Source organism: Mirounga angustirostris, unplaced genomic scaffold (genome assembly GCF_029215605.1).
Source record: "Mirounga angustirostris isolate CCGP_5_RB_7025 unplaced genomic scaffold, mMirAng1.0.hap1 SCAF_2, whole genome shotgun sequence".
NCBI lineage: Eukaryota > Metazoa > Chordata > Mammalia > Carnivora > Phocidae > Mirounga > Mirounga angustirostris.
Window position 1 is genome coordinate 21,589,976 of NW_026991710.1, and position 19,307 is coordinate 21,609,282.

Here is a 19,307-nt window from a genome sequence, read left to right on the forward strand (position 1 = left end):
AGTTGAGTACAGTACAAGACATTTTGTGAGAGACAGACTATATCCACTTATTTTATATTACAAAGTATTGTTATAGTTGTTCTTCTTTATTATTATTGTTCTTAATCTCTTATTGTGCCTAATTTATAAATTAAACTTTATCATAGGTATGTATATGTAGGAAAAAGCATAATATATATAGGGTTCTGTACTATCTGTGGTTTCAGGCATCTACTGGACGTCTTGGAACATTCCCTATGGCTAAGGGGGGATATAGATAGATATTCATTTTTGCCTCTCCCACATAAACTTGGAAAACTTACAAGTGACTAAGTCTGACAAACAGAATTATTTATGAACAATGGATATATCTCTGAGAAAAGCAGAGTAATCATCAGTAAATATTTATTGATCTTTATTGATCTCTATATTATATGTAAATTATATTACCTTTGATGGGCTTACATTCTAGCTAAGGAGACAAAACAACATGAAAAATGCTTTGAAGTTGTTTTAAGGTGTTTATGTAAAGCATTGGATATTAATTCATATCACAGACAGTAATACTGTAGGAGTGTGCTTTAACCTTTATTTTCCATTCTTATCAATATTTCAGTCCCAACTGTATTTTTTTTTTAGCTAGATCTCATGGGCTTTGCTACTTTTAGTACTTCAGTAATAATACTAAATAAGCTTTAATGCAGATCTTTATCCCTATAAAATAAAGAAAAGGATAATTATAATACATAAGCTTTGTCTTTGGGAATTATGCAGATAGTTATTAAGGAAACACTTTCCATGATCACACCTTTTAATGATTTATTTTACAATTAGTCTGACTAAAGAAGAGAGAAGTCCATTTTATGTAGTAAAAATATATGTAATAGTATGTATTGAAAACAATATTCTATTATCAGAAATTGAATTCTGATTTTTCTCTGGGAAAAATTATTTATATATGTGCATTTATGTGTGTGTGAGAGAGAGAAGACATAGTTTGTTTTATTATTATTTTTTTAATCATTAATTATAGGCTTTCCTTTGGCAGAACTGCCTAGCTACACAACTGCTCTGTGAGGAAATTGTTGATGATAATGGAGTAAATTTAATGTTTCTGGCCATGCCCTGGGTCCTAACCCATTTATTAAGTTTTGTGACTAAACTACAAAGTTAGATGGCATGTGACATTGCTATGTCCATAGATTGATGAGAAGACGTCTAGTAATCCCTCTTTAAGGGAAATCTGGGCCTGTGTTACAAGGATACACCAGGCACTGCTCCCGAGTGTCTCATGTTAGTTACCTAAATTTTATAGGCAACAACACTGAATATTATACAAATAGTGCTTTGAGTGATAGTCCAACTTTTTAGTATTCCAAAGTTTAGTTAGTTTTTATTTTGCATGAAATTCTTAAAAATACTTTGTGATGTTTAAAATGTTAAATTGTCAGTTTTAAAATGTGTTCAAACAGAAGATGCTCCTCATTCCACAGAAGTAAATTGGGTAATTTAATCATTTTGGGGTTCTAGTACATCATGACAACCTATAAAAGTTAACTTGTGGTCCAAAGTGTATAAAATATTCATAAGGAAGAATTCAGGGAAGACATGGGGATTTACTCACTCTGTTGTGTGACAAATCTTTTATCCTATGCTTGGCTTATCTAGCATATACTCAACACTACTAACATATTAGAGTATGCCATACTTACAGATATTTTAATGCCATTAAATGGAGTTTAAGAAAGGCCGAGGGGCAATCAAATATCATTTATTCATGTATCCATGTCACATTATATTGAGTGTGTTCTGATACAGGCACCGTGTTAGGTGCCACATAAGAGGATTTTATCAAACTCATGTTTTAGTGGAAAATGAGGGGAAAGGCAAATGCATAGTTATAATTTGATAAATGTTCTGATATAAGTCTATGTAATGTGCCATGCAAATACAGTTAAAGTAGACATAAATTCTAGGAGTAGTGCAGTTTAGTGGTGACTTCAGAACAGAGATGTTGTAAGAAATGTCTGGTTCTTAAAGGCAAGGAATTAGGAGGAGAATGGGAAAAACAAAAATGCACATGAACCACATGCATACAGTGACTGGTAAGGAGAGATTAGCTTAGCATGGCAATGAACAGCTCCAGTGGTTCAGGTTATAACGCGTTAATGGACACCTGCTAGAGAGCAAGGTCTGTGTGAATAGACAAGAGAAAACAAAGAAATGTCAGTACCATGATCAGTCATTATAATCACTTCCTCTTGAATACGTGTTCAACTCCCTTGCCTTCCTCCCACTTTCTAATAGTAATTACCAGACAAAACCTTAACCCTGGTTAAATACAATTCTCTACCAATTCTGTGGCAGCAGTATGCTTTTGTATGTGGCTGGAGAAAAAGATGCAACCATGATAACTAGCTGTGCTTTACATTCATGACCACTAAGAGTTCTTGACCTGAGTATGCTTTACATTCATGACCTCAAAAGAGTTATTCCTGTCCAGAAATTCTACTTCATTTCCCCAGTTCAGTCATTCATCTGTTCTCCTTGATGACTTTGTGCACCTCCTGTCTTCTTCAGACCTCCGCCTCTTCTCTTTCAGATAATGGCTTTGAGTCCTGTTTCTGAAAAAAGTCAAAGCTCTGAGAAGAGAACCCCACATACTCCCACCACCACATGCACTGCACCCACCTGTGCTGTAGCCATATACTCCGCTTTCCTTTCCTCTTATTATGGATAAACTGTCCCTGCTTTGATCTATGATAAAATCAGTCTCTACATTTGGACGCTAAAACGCATGTCACTTTGGTACTCAAAAGCAGTGCAATTGTTAGTTTTTCTATTGTCAATTTTCCCATATCTATTGGATCTCTCCTCTCAGTACACAAATATGCTGTTATTCCTCTCATCCAAAAAACAAAGCAAAATAAAATGAAATAAAAGTCTTTTTTTTTTTAGAGATTATTTATTTGAGAGAGCGAGAGCACGAGCTGGGGGGAGGGGCGGAGGGGGAGGGAGAAGCAGACTCCCCACTGAGCAGGGAGGCCAATGCCACCCTGGGATCATGACCTGAGCCCATGACCTGAGCCCAACGAATTCAGACGCTTAACTGACTGAGCTACCCAGGCACCCCGAAATAAGAATCTTTCTTGATCGCTGTTCCTTCCAGCTACAGCACCATTCCTCTGTTCCTTTATTCAGCAAAACTTCTTTTAAAAAATCCATAGATATTGGGGCGCCTGAGTGGCTCAGTCAGGTATGAGTCTGCCTTCGGTTCAGGTCATACGCAAGGAGCCTTTGCTCATGCTCTCTCTCAAACAAAGTCTTTAAAAAAATCTGTAGAGACTGTTTTCAATTTCTATCCTCCTATTCTCTCTTGAATCCTTCTTTATTACTTTTTTTGCCCAACTGTTCCACTAAAGTCACAAGTGACTTCGTATTGCTGAGTCCAGTTAGTTCCCACTTCTCATCTGGTTAATCATCCCCTCTCCTTGTCTTCTTCTCTTTTTTCACTTACTTTCACTTATCTTCTGGGATATTGTGCTTCTTGGTTTCCTTCTGTCTTACTAGCTGGCATTCTCATTCACCTGGTTTTTCCTCCTCTCCCTGTCTTATCCTGGAATACCCCAGGGATAAGTCCTCAGACCTCTTTTTTCTTTCTGTCTTTGCCTTTGGTGATCTCATCTGTTCTCACAGCTTTATATCATCCATGTAATGACAACTCCCCATTTTCTGGACCTCTGCCTTAAACTCCGGGCTTACCTATGTGCTCCCAGGAGCTGTTCTGCCAAAAAGCCTTATTACCCGAGGTTCATTTCCTGACCACTTTTAGGTCCTAATTTAAGTAGCAAACTTAAACTTCTCCCAATGTAGACATGTGCATGTGTGCGTGCATCATCCTTCATGTCTGCATTATTTTTTTCCATTGCATTTACCATGTGACATACAATATATATTTTGAACAGTGCCTGCCATGTAGTATGTGTTCAATAAATACCTGTTGGAAGGAGGAAGGAAGGTAAGGGGGGGAGGAAGGAAGAGCAACTATCAAAGGTAGATTTTGGCGACTGGCTAAATACGTACGTTGGGAGAGATGTAAGAATCAAGAATGACTGGATTTTCAGGTTTTCAGTAGCTATAAACTTGGTGGTTCCAGGAATTCAGATTAGTCATACAGAAAGAATGTATAGGTTGGAAGCCAGGAAGACAGAGAAGGGAAAGATTTTAAATGTTTGTTTTTGTCTATAAGAATGTGTTAAGAAGATGAGTGCCCATGCCTAAGCAAGAAACTAGTCCAGAATAAAAGGCTTTGTTTTTTTAATTTTCTCCCACTATTCTCCAATCATTGCAAGTGAAATTGCCAGCACTTTTGTCATTTTATTTATGCATTGCCTATTAGGTTCCAGGATCTGCTCTGGATACTTTATGTATTTCATAACTAATTGTTACCTGTAAGGTAGGTTTATTCCCGTTTTACAGATGGAGAAGCTAGGCTCAGAGCCCAAGCTCAGTACAGCTACCAGGACGCCTAGCTAGGGCTGCCCAATCTCAAAGTCCTTGTAAGCCACTTTGCCTTTTAATTTATGAAAATTTAAATCAGGGAAGAGTGTTTTAAAGAATCATTTTTGAAAATTCATCATTTGAAATTCTCCAAATTGATTTGAAAAAATTCTCCAAATTGGTTTGAAAAAAATTGTGTAATAGTTCTAAAAATGATTTCCAATTGATATCCATTGTTTCTTATGTGCTTTTTATGACAGAAATAACTTATTTCTTAGAAACATTCACCAGAAATATGTTTCCAAGAGACTGAAGAAAACTATAAGCTCAAGTAAATCTTTTGTAGCTACATGTGGACATTTTAGGTGTAATTCTACTGTATAAACCATAGTTGGGACTTACACATGCAGTTTCTTACAGCTCTCCTGAATAAAGTAAATCATTGCCATGTATAACCTTTTCCTCATAAAGTTCAATTTTCACTTAATTACTAAGTAATCAAAGTTAAACTTTGTAGTTAATTTGCTCGTTAGTTTCTGGTTAATTGAAGTTGTCATCTTTATACAATCATAAAATTTTATAGCAAATTTACAGTTGAACTGTTACTTCCTTACAGATACAAATTTGGAATCTCAGAAGCTACAAGAGCCCAGCTAGAGTGACAGTTGGCAGCTCTTTGTCCGTATGCTAGGGTGGCACACAGAACATGGTGTCTGACGTACCACCTCCAGCACTATCCCCTTACAGTCCCCGGTATTCTCTCTAGAGCAGTCTCAGATATCTTGTCTTCGCTAGGGCAACGGAGACTCACGGAGTATATATTTAAGCACAGATCTTCTCCTAACACTAGTTATGTTCCCACCAGCCTGCTAAGGGAGAGTTAATACAAACATTTCTTTAGAAATTGTTCTCTTTCCAGGCAATGCTGGGAAGATACTTGTAAGTATATTTTCCTTTTGTTTAATTTTACTTTAATTATATTAATTTATTATTGGTTGTATTAGTTTGTTATTATATTAGCTATGTTACTTTATTAGTTATATTAATTGTATTAGCTTATTATTGCAGCTATAACAAATTACCACAAATTTGGTGCCTTAAAACAAGTATATTTTCTTACAGTTGTAAAGATCAGAAGTCTGAAATGAGTTTTAGTGAGCTACAATCAAGGTGTTGTCAGAGATGTGTTCCTTTTACAGACTCTGAAGGAGAATACATTCCCTTGCCTTTCCCAGCTTTTAGAACACACCTGTATTCCTTGGCTCATGGTCCCCTTCTCCATCTTCAAAGCTAGCAGACAGTATCTTCAAATTTCTCTGATTCTGACCCTGCTGCCTCTCTCTTTCACTTATAAGGATCCTTGTGGTTATGTTGGACCTAACAAAATAATCTAAAATAATCCCTTCCTGGGACACCTGGGTGGCTCAGTGAGTTGAGCGTCCATCTTTTGATTATGACTCAAGTCCTGATCTCAGGGTTGTGGGATCGAGCCCCATGTTGGGCTCCACTCTCAACACAGAGTCTGCTTCAGATTCTCTCTCTTCCTCTCCCTCTTCCCCTCCCCCCACTTGCACTCACTCTCTCTCAAAAATAAATAGAAATAAATCTTAAAAAAAAAAAAACTTAAGGGGCGCCTGGGTGGTTCAGTCGGTTAAGCATCTGCCTTTGGCTCTGGTCATGATCTTGGGGTCCTGGGATCAAGCCCCAAGTTGGGATCCCTGCTTAGCCAGGAATCTGCTTCTCCCTTTCCCTCTGCCCCTCCCTTTCCCCGCCTATGTGCTCCCTCTCTCTCTCTCAAATAAATAAATAAAATCTTAAAAAAAAAACACTTAAAAATAATAAATAATAAATAATCCCTTCCTCTAAAGATCTTCAATTTAATCAAATCTGCGTAATTTCTATTACCATGTAAGATAGCATGTCCACAAATTCTGGGATTAAGATGTGGGTGTCTCTGGGGGGGCATATGGTGTACCATGGTGGTACAGGAAGTTTTGACAAGAAAAGAGATTAATATTATTTACTGATTTGATAAAATTTTATAGATTTAGAATTTTTTAGAACTTAATGATTTTACTAAATTATTGGCAAATATTCATCACAATTATAGGTCTAAAAATAAAAATTATATAATTATGATCATTTCACAATATATACAAATATTGAATCATTATGCTGTATATCTGTATATCTGAAACTAATGTTGCTATAAGTCAATTATATCTCAACAAAAAAAGATATGATTATGTCAATAGATTCCCAAAACATATTTGAAACTGTATTTTATAACAACTATTTTATTAAATTTTTGTAAAAAGCACAACATAAAATTTACTATCTTAACCTTCTAACTGTACAGTTTAGTAGTGTTAAGTATATTCACACTGTTATGCAACCTAACATCTTTTTTTTGCACTCTTTATACAAAAGAATGGAAATATTTTTTTCATGACATAGAAATAATATTTGTGTGAAACCAACATTTGCCATCTTAACATAATTAATGTTACTTGAGGTTGAAATACTAGAGATATTCCCACCAAAGCAAAGAAAGAACATGAATCATTTTGGAATTTCTAGTCAATGAATAAGATAAGAAAAATAAATTAGAGTTACAGATATCAGAAAGAATATAAAATTATTATCAAGTATAGATAAATAAAAATTCAAAGGAATTAACTGACAGCTTTTAGAACTAGTAAAATAATTCAGTTAAATGTGTGTTTACCAAGTAAAATATTAAAATTATTTACTCTTTTAAATATGAGAAGTAATCATTTAGAATATACAGTGGAAAAAAGAGTCAGACAACATAAGAGCTAAGCTCACTCACACTATAAACATAAAGAAATGCTGGATAGAAGATAACAAAGAATGTGAATACATAGCCAAACAGTCATCACAGTTTTCAATGCACATATCCTTTGGACAATTCTATTTCTATGTATTTGTCCTACAGAGATATTCATATATGTGTGAAAATGACACAATAAAAGGCAAATTACTTTGGCATTGCCAGAAATAGCATAAAGTTGAAAATTGCTTAAATGTTCATTTATAGAGGACTAACCCATTAAATAAATTATGGTATATACTTATAATGAAATACAATGTAGCTCTTAAAATGAAGCAGCTCTATATAAAGCAGCAATATATTCATATGTACTGGTATGAAAGGATCTCTAAAATTCATTAAGTTAAAAAAAAGTCAGATACTGTACATTGTAATGGTGTTCTACCTTTTGAGCTGAAACGGCTGTTGTGAAGGTCCCCAGTAACTAAATCCAATGACCAATGGTCAGTCCTCTTCTTAATTGATCTCTCAGCAGCATTTGACCCAATTGTGCCTTTTCTTCACTTGGCTTTTAAGACACTACACTCTTTTTGGTTCTTCTCTTACTTTGGTGGTCACCAGAGGCAAATCTAGCATTTTGGGAACCTAAAGTTTATATCATTTGGAAAACCCTTTAAACATAGAAAATACAGTATTACAAATAAATCATAATTAGGTAAGCACATGCATAATGGCTTAAAACAAGGGGGAGAATCATAACAAATTATTAGAACAATAAGAGGTTCAGGTCTCCTTTTTCTGAGATCTTATTAGGCAGTTTACTAGAAATGCATACATAGAAATATTTTCTGATCACAGCCTGATTTCCCCTCCTGACTTAGAGCACACTCCACCTCCCAGCAATTCCCAGCACACTCCACCTCCCAGCAACCCCCAGCACTCAAAGGTACCCACCCTAACAGAGGTCCTAAAGACCCTTCATTAGCATCATGGGAAATTCACCTCTCTTGGTTACTCCTCAATCTCCAAGACTGGTTCCTTCCCTTCTCCCTCCTATCTTAATGTTAAAGTGTCCCAGGTCTCAGTTCTTGATCTTTTCTCTAGTAATACCTACTCACTTGCTGATTTCACCAAGCTCAACTAGCTTGTGACTTTCATTATCATCTGTATGTCGATAACTTCTAAACTTATATCTTCAGTCCAAACTTCTCTCCCATACTCCAGACTGGTATCTCCAACTGCCTGTTCAGTACCTCATTTAGGTATTTTGCAGATATCTGAAATTTAGTACATTGAAAACTGAAGCCCTGAAATCACTCCTGAAATTGTTCCACTCAACTTTCCCTATCTCAGTTAATGGTAACCCCATTTTTCCACTTACTCAAATCAAACTTCCTTCCACTTGGCATTATCCTTGATTCCTATTTTTCTGACATTATATTTAGAATTTGACCATTTTTCCCCACTTCCACTGTGTTGCAAATTGAGTTCCCAGGGAAGCAGACTGAGATTGAGATTAGCATGCCAAAGATTTATTAGGGAGTGCTCTTGCGATCAACACCTGTAGAAGGGCAGTGAATGAAGCAGGATTGAGCAGAGAAAGAAGTCTAGCTGCAATACAATATAAATGGAAGCCTCAGCTAATGCTGCAGAGACGTCTAAAGATGGGATAAACCTCAGACCTGTCCTGAGATGGGGGCAGGAAATTCAGACCTTTTTGCCATGTATGAGTTGTCCCTGGATGCGGGCCATTCCAGGAAAGCGGCATGATCCTTGAGCAAAATAGCTCTTTTCAGCAGAGGCATTCCCTGAAAGGAGCTGACTGCTGAGAGCAGCTGAGGACTGTCTGCTTCAGCACTTCGAGCAGCTAAGTCCTTTATTCCTAAAGAGAATCTGGGTGGCACATCCCAGTGCCCAGCACTCACTGCTACCAGCTTAGTCTAAGCCGTTACCAGTAGTTTCCTAAAGGGTCTCCATCCTTCTGTCCCTGCCCCACCCCCATGGCCAATTTCTTCACGTGGCTAGAGTGATCCTTATAAAATATAAGTTAGATCATTACACTCCTCTGCAGTGGCTCTCCATTTCACTTCCAATGAAAGCCCGTATCCTGACAATGGCCTGCAATGCCTTGCATAATTCGGTCTCTCTTTACCTTTCTCACATATCTCTTCCCGCTCATCTGCTCCAGCCACATGTATTCGTGCTGTTCCTCTGACATATCAGGCATAGTCCTGCCTTAGCACCTTTTCGATTGTTGACTCTTCTGCCTGGAGAGTTCTACCGCTGGATGCTGGAATGCTCCACCCCTGGATATCCATATGTTAACTTTCTCAAGTCCTTTCAAGTCTTTGATTAGATGTTACCTATATGCAACTAATGAATTGTTGAACACTACAATAAAAACTTAGGATGTACTCTATGTTGGCTAATTGAACATAAAAAAAAAAAAAAAAGATGTTATCTCCTCAATGATGCCTACCCTGAGCACTCTGTTTTGGTTTGGTTTGGTTTGGTTTGTTTGTTTGTTTTTTAACCTTTAGACTTTTTTAATTTAAATTCATCTAATTAACATATAATGTATTATTGGTTTCAGAGGCACAGGCCTGTGATTCATCAGTCTTATGTAATACCCAGTGCTTCTTACATCACGGACCCTCCTTAATGTCCATCACCCAGTTACCCCATCCCTCTACCACCACTCCCCCAGCAACCCTCAGTTTGTTTCCTCTGATAAGAGTCTCTTATGGTTTGTCTCCCTCTCTGGTTTCATCTTGTTTTATTTTTTCCTCTCTTCCCCTACGATCCTCTGTTTTGTTTCTTAAATTCCACTTATCAGTGAGATCATATGATAATTGCCTTTCTCTGATTGACTTATTTTACTTAGCGTAATACCCTCTAGTTCCATCGTCATTGCAAATGGTAAGATTTCATTTTTTTGATGGCTGAGTAGTATTCCATTGTGTGTGTGTGTGTGTGTGTGTGTATCCATTCATCTGTTGATGGACATCTGGCCATCATAGTTTGGCTATTGTGGACATTGCTGCTATAAACATTGGGGTGCAGGTGCCCCTTCGGATCAGTATATTTGTATCTTTGGAGTAAATACCCAGTAGTGCAATTGCTGGGCCAGAGGGTAGCTCTATTTTCAAATTTTGGGGGAACCTCCATACTGTTTTCTAGAGTGGCTCCACCAGCTTGCATTCCCACCAACAGTGTAAGAGGGTTCTGAGCACTCTCTTTTAAGTGGCAACCATCCTTTTCCATTTCCCCTTTACTGTGTTTCCATAGCACTTACAACCTAAAATACCATATCATGTAATTATTTATAATGCTTGCCATTTATTACCCCCACCATAATTAAGCCCCACAGAGAGGTTTTTTTTGTTTGTTTGTTTATTTGCTTGTCTGTTTCCTTTGTTGTATCCCAGACACCAAGCACCTAGAGTGCTGGTGCATAGTAGAAACAGAAGGAAAGAATTAGTGAACTGATTTAAAAAGATAACATCTGTAGATGTCATTCAGAATGGAGCACAGAATAAAAGTAATTAAGAAATATGGCAGGTCAAATAAGTGTAGCTCAGTCTTATGTCTTATATCTTATGGAAGTCAAGTAGAAGTGAATAGAGAATGGGGTAAAGGCATCATTCAAAAAGGTAATGGCTGAGAATTTTCCAGAAATGGGGCTAAACAAAATTTATATTTGAAGAAACATGACAGTCTTGAGCCATATAAATAAAAACAAACCCCAAGTTATATATACTAAGGGAATGGGGGAATACAGAATATAGAATAAAATTAAAGTAATAGTAGTAGTAGTAATTGCAGCTAACATTTTAATAATATTCACCATGTGCTAGGTACTGTTCAACACACTTTTTTAAGATTTATTTATTTTAGAGAGAGAGAGAGCACAAGTGGGAGGGGCAAGGAGAGGGAGAGAGACTCTCAAGCAGACTCCCCCCTGAATCAGGCCTCGATCTCATGACCCTGAGATCATGACCTGAGGCAAAAATCAAGAGTCAGATACTCAACTGACTGCGCCACCCAGACACCCCACACACTTTATGTATGTTAAATAATCCCCACAATAGCCTTTGATATAGATATTATTATGGTATGCATATTACACATGCGGAAACTGAAACACCAAGAAGTCTAGTAGCTTGCCCAATGTCGCCAGCTAGTAAGTGGTGGAATAGAATTTGAATGCTAGCAGTGCAGTTTCAAAATAAATTCTAGATAGGTTAATGATCTTACCATAAAATGAATTTATCAGAAATTCTAGACAAACGGCAAGATCTCATTCTTTTTTATGGCTGAGTAATATTCCATTGTGTTTATATGCCTCACCTTCTTTATCCATTCATCTCTCTTGTCATCTGTAACAACGTGAATGGACCTAGAGGGTATTACACTAAGTGAAATAAGTCAGACAGAGGAAGACAAATACCATATGATTTCACTTATATGTGGAATCTAAGAAAACAAAACAATTCAACGAGCAAAAAACAGAAACAGAGTTATAAATACAGAGAACAAACTGGTAGTGGCCAGACGGGAGAGAGGTGGGAGGATGGGCAAAACAGGTGAATAAGGGGCACAAACTTCCAGTTATAAAATAAATAAGTCATAGGGATGAGAAGTACAGCATAAGGAATATAGTCAATAGTATTATAATAACTTTGTATGGTGATAGAAGGTAACCACACTTACTGAGGCGAGCATTGCATAATGTATAGAATTGTGAAATCACCATGTTGTACACCCAAAACTAATATAATATTGTATGTCTACTATACTTCAACAAAAAAGAGAGAGAGAAAGAGAGACCTAGAAGAGAGAGAAGAGAAGAACATGTTAATTCAGAGGCAGAGATTTCAAGCCAAGGAACACGTGGCGACACCAGAAACTGGAAGGAAGAGGCAAGGGAGGGTTTTCCTCCAGAAGCTTTGGAGGGAGTATGGCCCTGCCAATTCCTTGATTTTGGACTTCCGGTCTCTAGAACTGTGAGAGAATAAATTTTTGTTGTTTTAAGCCACTAAAAAAATGCCAGACAAAATTTCCTGTTTTAGTCAGGATGTACTAGATTATACTACAATAGCACTCAAATCCAAAATCTCAGTGGCTTAAAACAACACAGGTTTATTTCTTGCTTATGGTCATGTCCATCTGATAGGATGGGACCTAGCTCTGTGTCATCTTCACTCCAGAACCTAGGCTGGTGGAGTAACCACTATTACTATAACCATGGTTGCTGTGAAGAGGAAAAGAGGGAACATGGTTATTGCTCTAGTTCTTGAAACTTCCATTTAGAAATTTTCAAATGACACGTATCTGTTTCATTGACTAAAGAACAAGTCACATGGCCACACCTAACCCCAAAGTGGCCAGAAAAGACAAGCTGATGTATATTACCCAAGGGGAAGAACCAGAAATATTTGATGAAAACACTGAAAACTTTCATAATCTAGGTGAATATATAGAGAATATTTTAAATGTGGGGAGGAGCTTTCTAAGCATGAAAGAAAGTATTGGTAGATTTCAGCATATAAAAATTAAGAACATCTCTGTGTCAGAAATAACAAACTGAGCAAAGCCATTCGTAACATATTATTAGACCAAAGGTTAGAATTCTTCATGTACAAAAAATTTAAACAATTTTAAAACATTAATTTTAAAATGGACTAAGATGATGAGCTGGAAAATAGCAAAAGAAATGCAAATGGAAAAGTGTTCAACTTTATTAGTAATTAAAGCAAAATGCTGTTTTTACTTATAAGATGCTGATAACCCGTTTTGATGAGAATAATAGAAAAGGGGGGCACCTGGGTGGCTCAGTCATTGAGCGTCTGCCTTCGGCTCAGGTCATGATCCCAGGGTCGTGGGATTGAGCCTCGTATCGGAAGGAAGCCTGCTTCTCCCTCTCCCACTCCCCCTGCTTGTGTTCCCTCTCTTGCTGTCTCTCTCTGTCAAATAAATAAATAAATAAATAAATAAATAAATAAATAAATAAATAAATAAATAAATAAAATCTTAAAAAAAAAAGAATAATAGAAAAGGTGCACTATGTTATTGCTGTATTTATTAAAAACAAAGAGAAAACAAACTCTATCTAGAGGACAGTTTGGCAATGTGTATCAAAAGTTCTAGATTTACAATGCCCATTGCTTTGACCAGACAGCTAGTCCAGTTTTAGGGATTTCAATAAAGCCGTACATAAATATTTAGCTATAGGGAAGTTTACTGAAGCATTGTTTATAGTTGGCGAAAAGCAGAAATACTTAAGTGTTCAACAATAAAGGACAGGTTAAATTAACTATTGTTTATCCCTATAGTGGCACATTTTCTGCAGCATTAAAAAATGTGGGCAGGGAATATTTATATTATTGAGAAAAAATAGATTATAGAACAACATACATACTTCTGCTGTTTGAAAAATGTGTGTATGTATAAGAGTAGTCTGAAAGGATAAGCATCAGAATGTTAACACAGGTGGGCTTAGGGGCCCACCTAGAGACCAGAAGTCCTTTTTTGATGATCTGTACTTCTGATTTTTACCATAACCTTGTATTGCTTGTATGTCTTTTAAAATATAATAAAAATAAATCAGTGGCAATGGTTGGTACACATTTCACCATTGGGCTTACTGATGCTCAGTCTCCTTATCTATTCTTTTTTCTAAAGCTGGGGCCCCTTCTTATGCCTTGGACCCACAGTTTCTCCATTGGCTCCTGCTGCTAGTCCAGTCCTGACCTTGTGCCTCTACTTTGTTAACTGGGCGTCTGCCTTTTCCTGTCATTCCCAATTCTTTTCTCAGTAACGTCTTTTGAATCCCAGGTCTTCCAATACCAGGACCCAGATTTCCTGTCACTGATCACCTTGGGATGGATCTCCTGCCCCCAAGTTCCAAGCTGGTGTCAGCAACCCAGTTCCTCCAGAGGACATCTTTGATTCTGACTTTCTGCCCTTCCTGTTTTCGTCTCCAGGCAGATGCCACACTCCACCTGCTGGGCAGGACACCCACCTCCTAACCTGTATTGGGCTGCCACTTGTTCTCCAGCTGCCATCCCTTCTAGATGCCACGAGTTACCTTTCCTCCCACCCTGACATGCCCAACCACCGGCTGCTGCATTCCTGCAGAGACTCTAGGTCCAGTTTCCTGCACTTCCCAGACTACTCTGTGCCACTGTAATTAACTACGGTCCCCGCTACGCATTTGTCCCTGGGTTAAATTTCTCCCAGCTGCTTCTCTCTTCCAGGTAGAAAACAATAAAAGAATCAACTGGTAGTAACTTACATTATCTGCTGTTGTTCAAGGTTTGTGTGGCTGACAGTGAGAAATCTTTGGGTGAATTTTGGCCATCACCCTTGGCATCCACTATAACACTTAGCATAGGTGTACCAATAGAGGGCACTCCTCCCATTTCCAGGCACAACACTGAACTGGAAAGAGTCTACCTCTGTGCCTCCCGAGCAGGGAAAAAGCAATGAATTACCTGTTATAAAACAGTGCTTAATTGTTTGTTTCTTCCACTGTTGTACCCAGGTATTACTTTGTTTTTCCCGGGATACATCTGTGTTGGGTCATTTTGTGTACAACAGTGCTTCACCACCAAAATCATACATAAGAGGTAAAATTTTAGTTACATAAAGGAAGTATTCTTTAAGACTTACAAAATCATACCAAGACATATTTTATAGCATTTATTGGTGTTGTTAATTTTTCTTTTATTGTAAAGTACTTAATAAGATTTCTCTCAGATTATTGTAACCATACTTTCACTCCTACTCACATCAGGGCCTGAGCAACTCATCACAATCACAGGCAAGTGGTTCTCAGAAGCAGCACTTAGAGTTACCTCCTTTATCTTCCCTGTTTACCCTCCCCTCCGTTGCTGTTTTTGTCATCTCTGTTGACTTTTATTTTCCCTCCTAACTACGAGTTTATCACACAAATTTGCTTTTTCTACTTTTTTTTCCCTTCTCTATTCCTTCCCTCAAAATGGTCTACCACATTTAAAATTTGATGTAATTTATATGCTATTAGCTCTCTAATTTCTATTTGAGGGCTTTCTTCTCTATCACTAGCTGCCTACAAGATATTACTATTTCAATATCCTACTATCACCTGACAACAGATCTAATTTCAGCTGGAAGCCTTTCTCAATTTCTCCTTTTTATTAAGTGGTGAACACCCAGCAGTGAAAGCTTATAACCCCATTGTGTATGATCGTTCTGCTGTTCCCATAAAGAAAGAAACTGTTTCTCCTATACCTCCCAAGTCTGTCAGCCTGATTACTACAACCCCTGCCCTAGGACCGGCCTATGCTACCCACTGTACTTCTAACCAACCGGCTACAGATTGGGGGGCGGCCAACAACCTGCTTTTCAGTTAATTTGCTAGAGCAGCTCACAGAACCCAGGGAAACATGTACCTCTGCCAGTTTATTAAACGGCATGATAAGACAGATGAATAGCCAGATGAAGCATACACAGGGCGAGTTCTGGGAGTGTCCTGAGCATAGGAGCTTCTGCCCCCATGGAGTGGTGGTGTGTCATCCTCCCAGTGTTGATGTGTCTGCCTACCTGGAACCTTTCTGAATGCCTTACTACTGGGACTTTATGGAGGCTTCCTCGCCTAGGCATGATCAGTTATTAATCTCATTTCCAGCACCTGTCCCCCTCTCTGGAAAATGGCAGACAGGGCTGAAAATTCCAAGGTTCTAATCATGACTTGGTCGTTCTGGTGACCAGTCCTCATCCGGAAGTCCACCAGAGTCACACCAATAGAACAACAGATGCTCCCAGTCTCTTATCACTTAGAACTTTACAAGGGTTTTCACTAGCCCCGTATTTAGTACCCATTCTGTACCATCCATATCTCTTTCCCTCTCTCTCTCCCTCTCTCTCTCTCTCACGTCCACTTTTCATTATTCCATTCTTTCCTTACTCACAAGCTCAGTCCTTGTTATCTCCACCCTAACCTAAATTGTTCATGCTCCTTATTCTTTGTCTCCTCTCTGCCACCACTCTCAACAAAAACAAAAAAAAATTTTTTCATTAAAAACTTACCTTAAAGCCAAGTGCAAGAATGCATGAGACTTTTCAATAGACTCAAAGGTCTTAGAAAAAAAAAAAAAAAAAAACTGTCAAGATGAAAGCTACCTAAAGATTTCAGTGGAAGGCAGGAAAAAACTCAGGACCTTAAGAGTTGAGGGAAAGCTCTTTTTAAAAACTACTTTAAACATTTGATTATGCTGAAGTTACTTTAATTTTCTGAAACAATTCTGATTTCCAATATTTAGCCTCATTCTTGGACCACATGAACTATTTTAGGATTCAGAAAATATTACCACTATATGGTTTCAGACATTTAATTTTTAACTTTTCAGCACATTCCAAAGGAATGTAAACTAATGAGGCATTGCAAAGCCTAGGACTTACTTTAATGAATAGATTAGAATTATTTATAGTTAGCAAAACAAATCCATGCTTCCAAATAGATGCTTCTCTTCTTAACTGCTTAAGGAAGTTGAAAGCATTTGTTTTTTTAATTACTTTGTATCAGTTGCTCATACGTAAGTTTATATTATTGACTTTGAGGAAAGGATTTGCTAGTATGAAAAGATTAGCTGGTAGATTTTCAAATTAATTCCATATCCTGCAATGAAGTCCAAGGAGATTGTACTATAGTAGTTTTAAAATTCCATTATGAGTACATCCACGAAATTAGTTAATTTTTAAAGATTTATTTTGATCACATTGAAACCTTCTATGATTTTTCTTACAGGAAAACTAGGACTAGAAGAGTATGCGGTCTTTTATCCACCAAATGGTAAGAGTAATACTATTGCTTCCTCTAGTGGGAAATAGGAAAATTACAACTTCTATAACAAATGTGACCTTGTCTATGTGGAGAAGGGTAATAATTTGTTATCTAAAGTAAACCTCCTATAGAATACCTATTTTAGTGAACTTTCCCATGTTTGTGGTAGGTTTGTGCAAGCCAACGCACACCCTCCCTGGCTTTCCTTGAAACCAGTAGGGATATCTGTGAGAAAGCTTAGCCGACTTAGGTCTAGGGGACTTCACTTTCCTCTGCGGGACACCGACTGGGTCCATCCAGGGCCTTCCTTTTTTTTCTTCTTCTTCTTCTTTTTTTTTTTTTTTTTAAGATTTTATTTATTTATTTGACAGAGCACCCAAGCAGGGGGAGCAGGAGAGCAGGGGGAGCAGAAAATGAAATCTTTTTATTTCATAAATACCACACTTGTCAAATTATGAGAATAACAAAGTTTAACACCAGGCAATGCACTCAACTGATTCGAGCACTGTGGCAGTGAAGTCGAAGGAAGGCCCTGGGCCTGGGGGGCTCAGTCAGTTAAGCGTCTGCTTAACTGGGATCCTGGGATCAAGCCCCCCATGGGGCTCCCTGCTCACCGGGGAGCCTGCTTCTCCCTCTCCTTCCACCCGTCCCCCTGCTTGTGCGCTCTTGCACTCTCTCTCTGTGTCAAATAAATAATAAAATCTCTAAAAAGATTTTGAAGAAATATATCACCAAGATAATCTATTTTGACTATATAAAGTGATCAAATGTGTAATGACTTCATTAGATATTAAGTATTCCTTTGAAATTATTGGACATTTTTTAAGATCTGCTTTTCGGAAAAGCAATATAGAACATTCCTCATTATGATAATGTTAAGTAGTCCTTGTTATCTCCACCCTAACCTAAATTGCTCATGCTCCTTATTCTTGTCTCCTCTCTGCCACCACTCTCAACAAAAACAACAAAAAAATTTTCATTAAAAACTTACCTTAAAGCCAAGTGCAAGAATGCATGAGACTTTTCAATAGACTCAAAGGTATTAGGAAAAAAAAAAAACTGTCAAGATAAAAGCTACCTAAAGATTTCAGTGGAAGGCAGGAAAAAACTCAGAACCTTAAGAGTTGAGGGAAAGCTATTTTTTAAAACTACTTTAAATGCATCCTGAAGAAGTCCTTTCACCCCAGTAGAGTTAAGAACATGGGCTTTATAATCCAGCAGACGTGGGTTCAGATCCCAGTTCTGCCAGCTCACCCTATGACCTTGGGTAAGTTATATGACTTTGCTGAGCTGCAGATGGATTAAATGAGACACAATCTATAAAAAGGGCACAGTGACTGATATGTAGCCAGTGCTCAAAACATGCAGCTGCTACTGGTCTATTTCGCTTCTTTGTCAACCTCTCCATGTGAAGGTCATACTCGTCATTCAGGGCACTGTTCTCTGTATGCACCTGTCAGTATGACTTCTCAGGGTCTTCCACGGACCATCCTCCTCTGCCCCTCTTGAAACACCAGAGTTCTCCCATGGCCCACCCCACCCCTCGTCTGCTGCTCTTCTGTTCACACATTTTCCTCGGGCTTTTTTACCTGCTTTCTTGGTCCTCTTTGTTCATTACTCTAAAATTTACATCTTCAATTATGACCTCTATAATAATGACCTCAGGCTTAACATATCTCAACATGAACTCATTCGTTTATCTTCCTATACCCACTATTTAAAAAAGAAAACAAAAACAAGATGAAATTAAGAACAAAACAAAAACTGTGCTATTTCTCTCTCAGCTCATTGTGCTCTTATCTAACCAGTCATTCAAGGCCTAAAGCCAGGTAGTCATCCTTGTCTCCTCTCAGTCTTGCATCCCCCTCATCTAATAAGTCACCAGGACCATCCAATTTTATCTTTAAAACGCACCTGGAACCTCTCCTCCCTCTCTTCCTCACCATAACTGCTGCCTTGTCCTCAGCCAGGCTCTACCATCTCTAGCTTATTAATTATAATAGACACCTCACTGGTCTCTCTTTTTCCAACCTTTTCTAACTTTGCTTTATTTTTCACAGTGCTGTCTGAGTTTTACATCTAAAAGGAAAATCTAAAAATTGCCATTTTTCTCCTTAAAGTTTTCTTAATGGCTTCCCATCTCTTCACAAGTAATGTCTAATGGCCTTTTGGCCTGGCGTTCAGGGACCTCTTTTGACTCAGACCTCT

General features: G+C 37.8%; 1 protein-coding gene across 6 annotated transcripts in view; it reads left to right on the forward strand.

Annotated features, from left to right (window-relative positions):
- Positions 1–19,307, forward strand: part of TBC1D19 (TBC1 domain family member 19) — a 156,658-nt gene that overhangs the window by 110,092 nt on the left and 27,259 nt on the right. For all 6 annotated transcript variants that reach the window (XM_045881361.3, XM_045881364.3, XM_064584351.1 and 3 more), the window contains 2 exons: positions 14,820–14,904; positions 17,064–17,108. In XM_045881361.3, the coding sequence (XP_045737317.1) occupies positions 14,820–14,904; positions 17,064–17,108 (130 nt within the window). The remainder of the gene's footprint in view (positions 1–14,819; positions 14,905–17,063; positions 17,109–19,307) is intronic.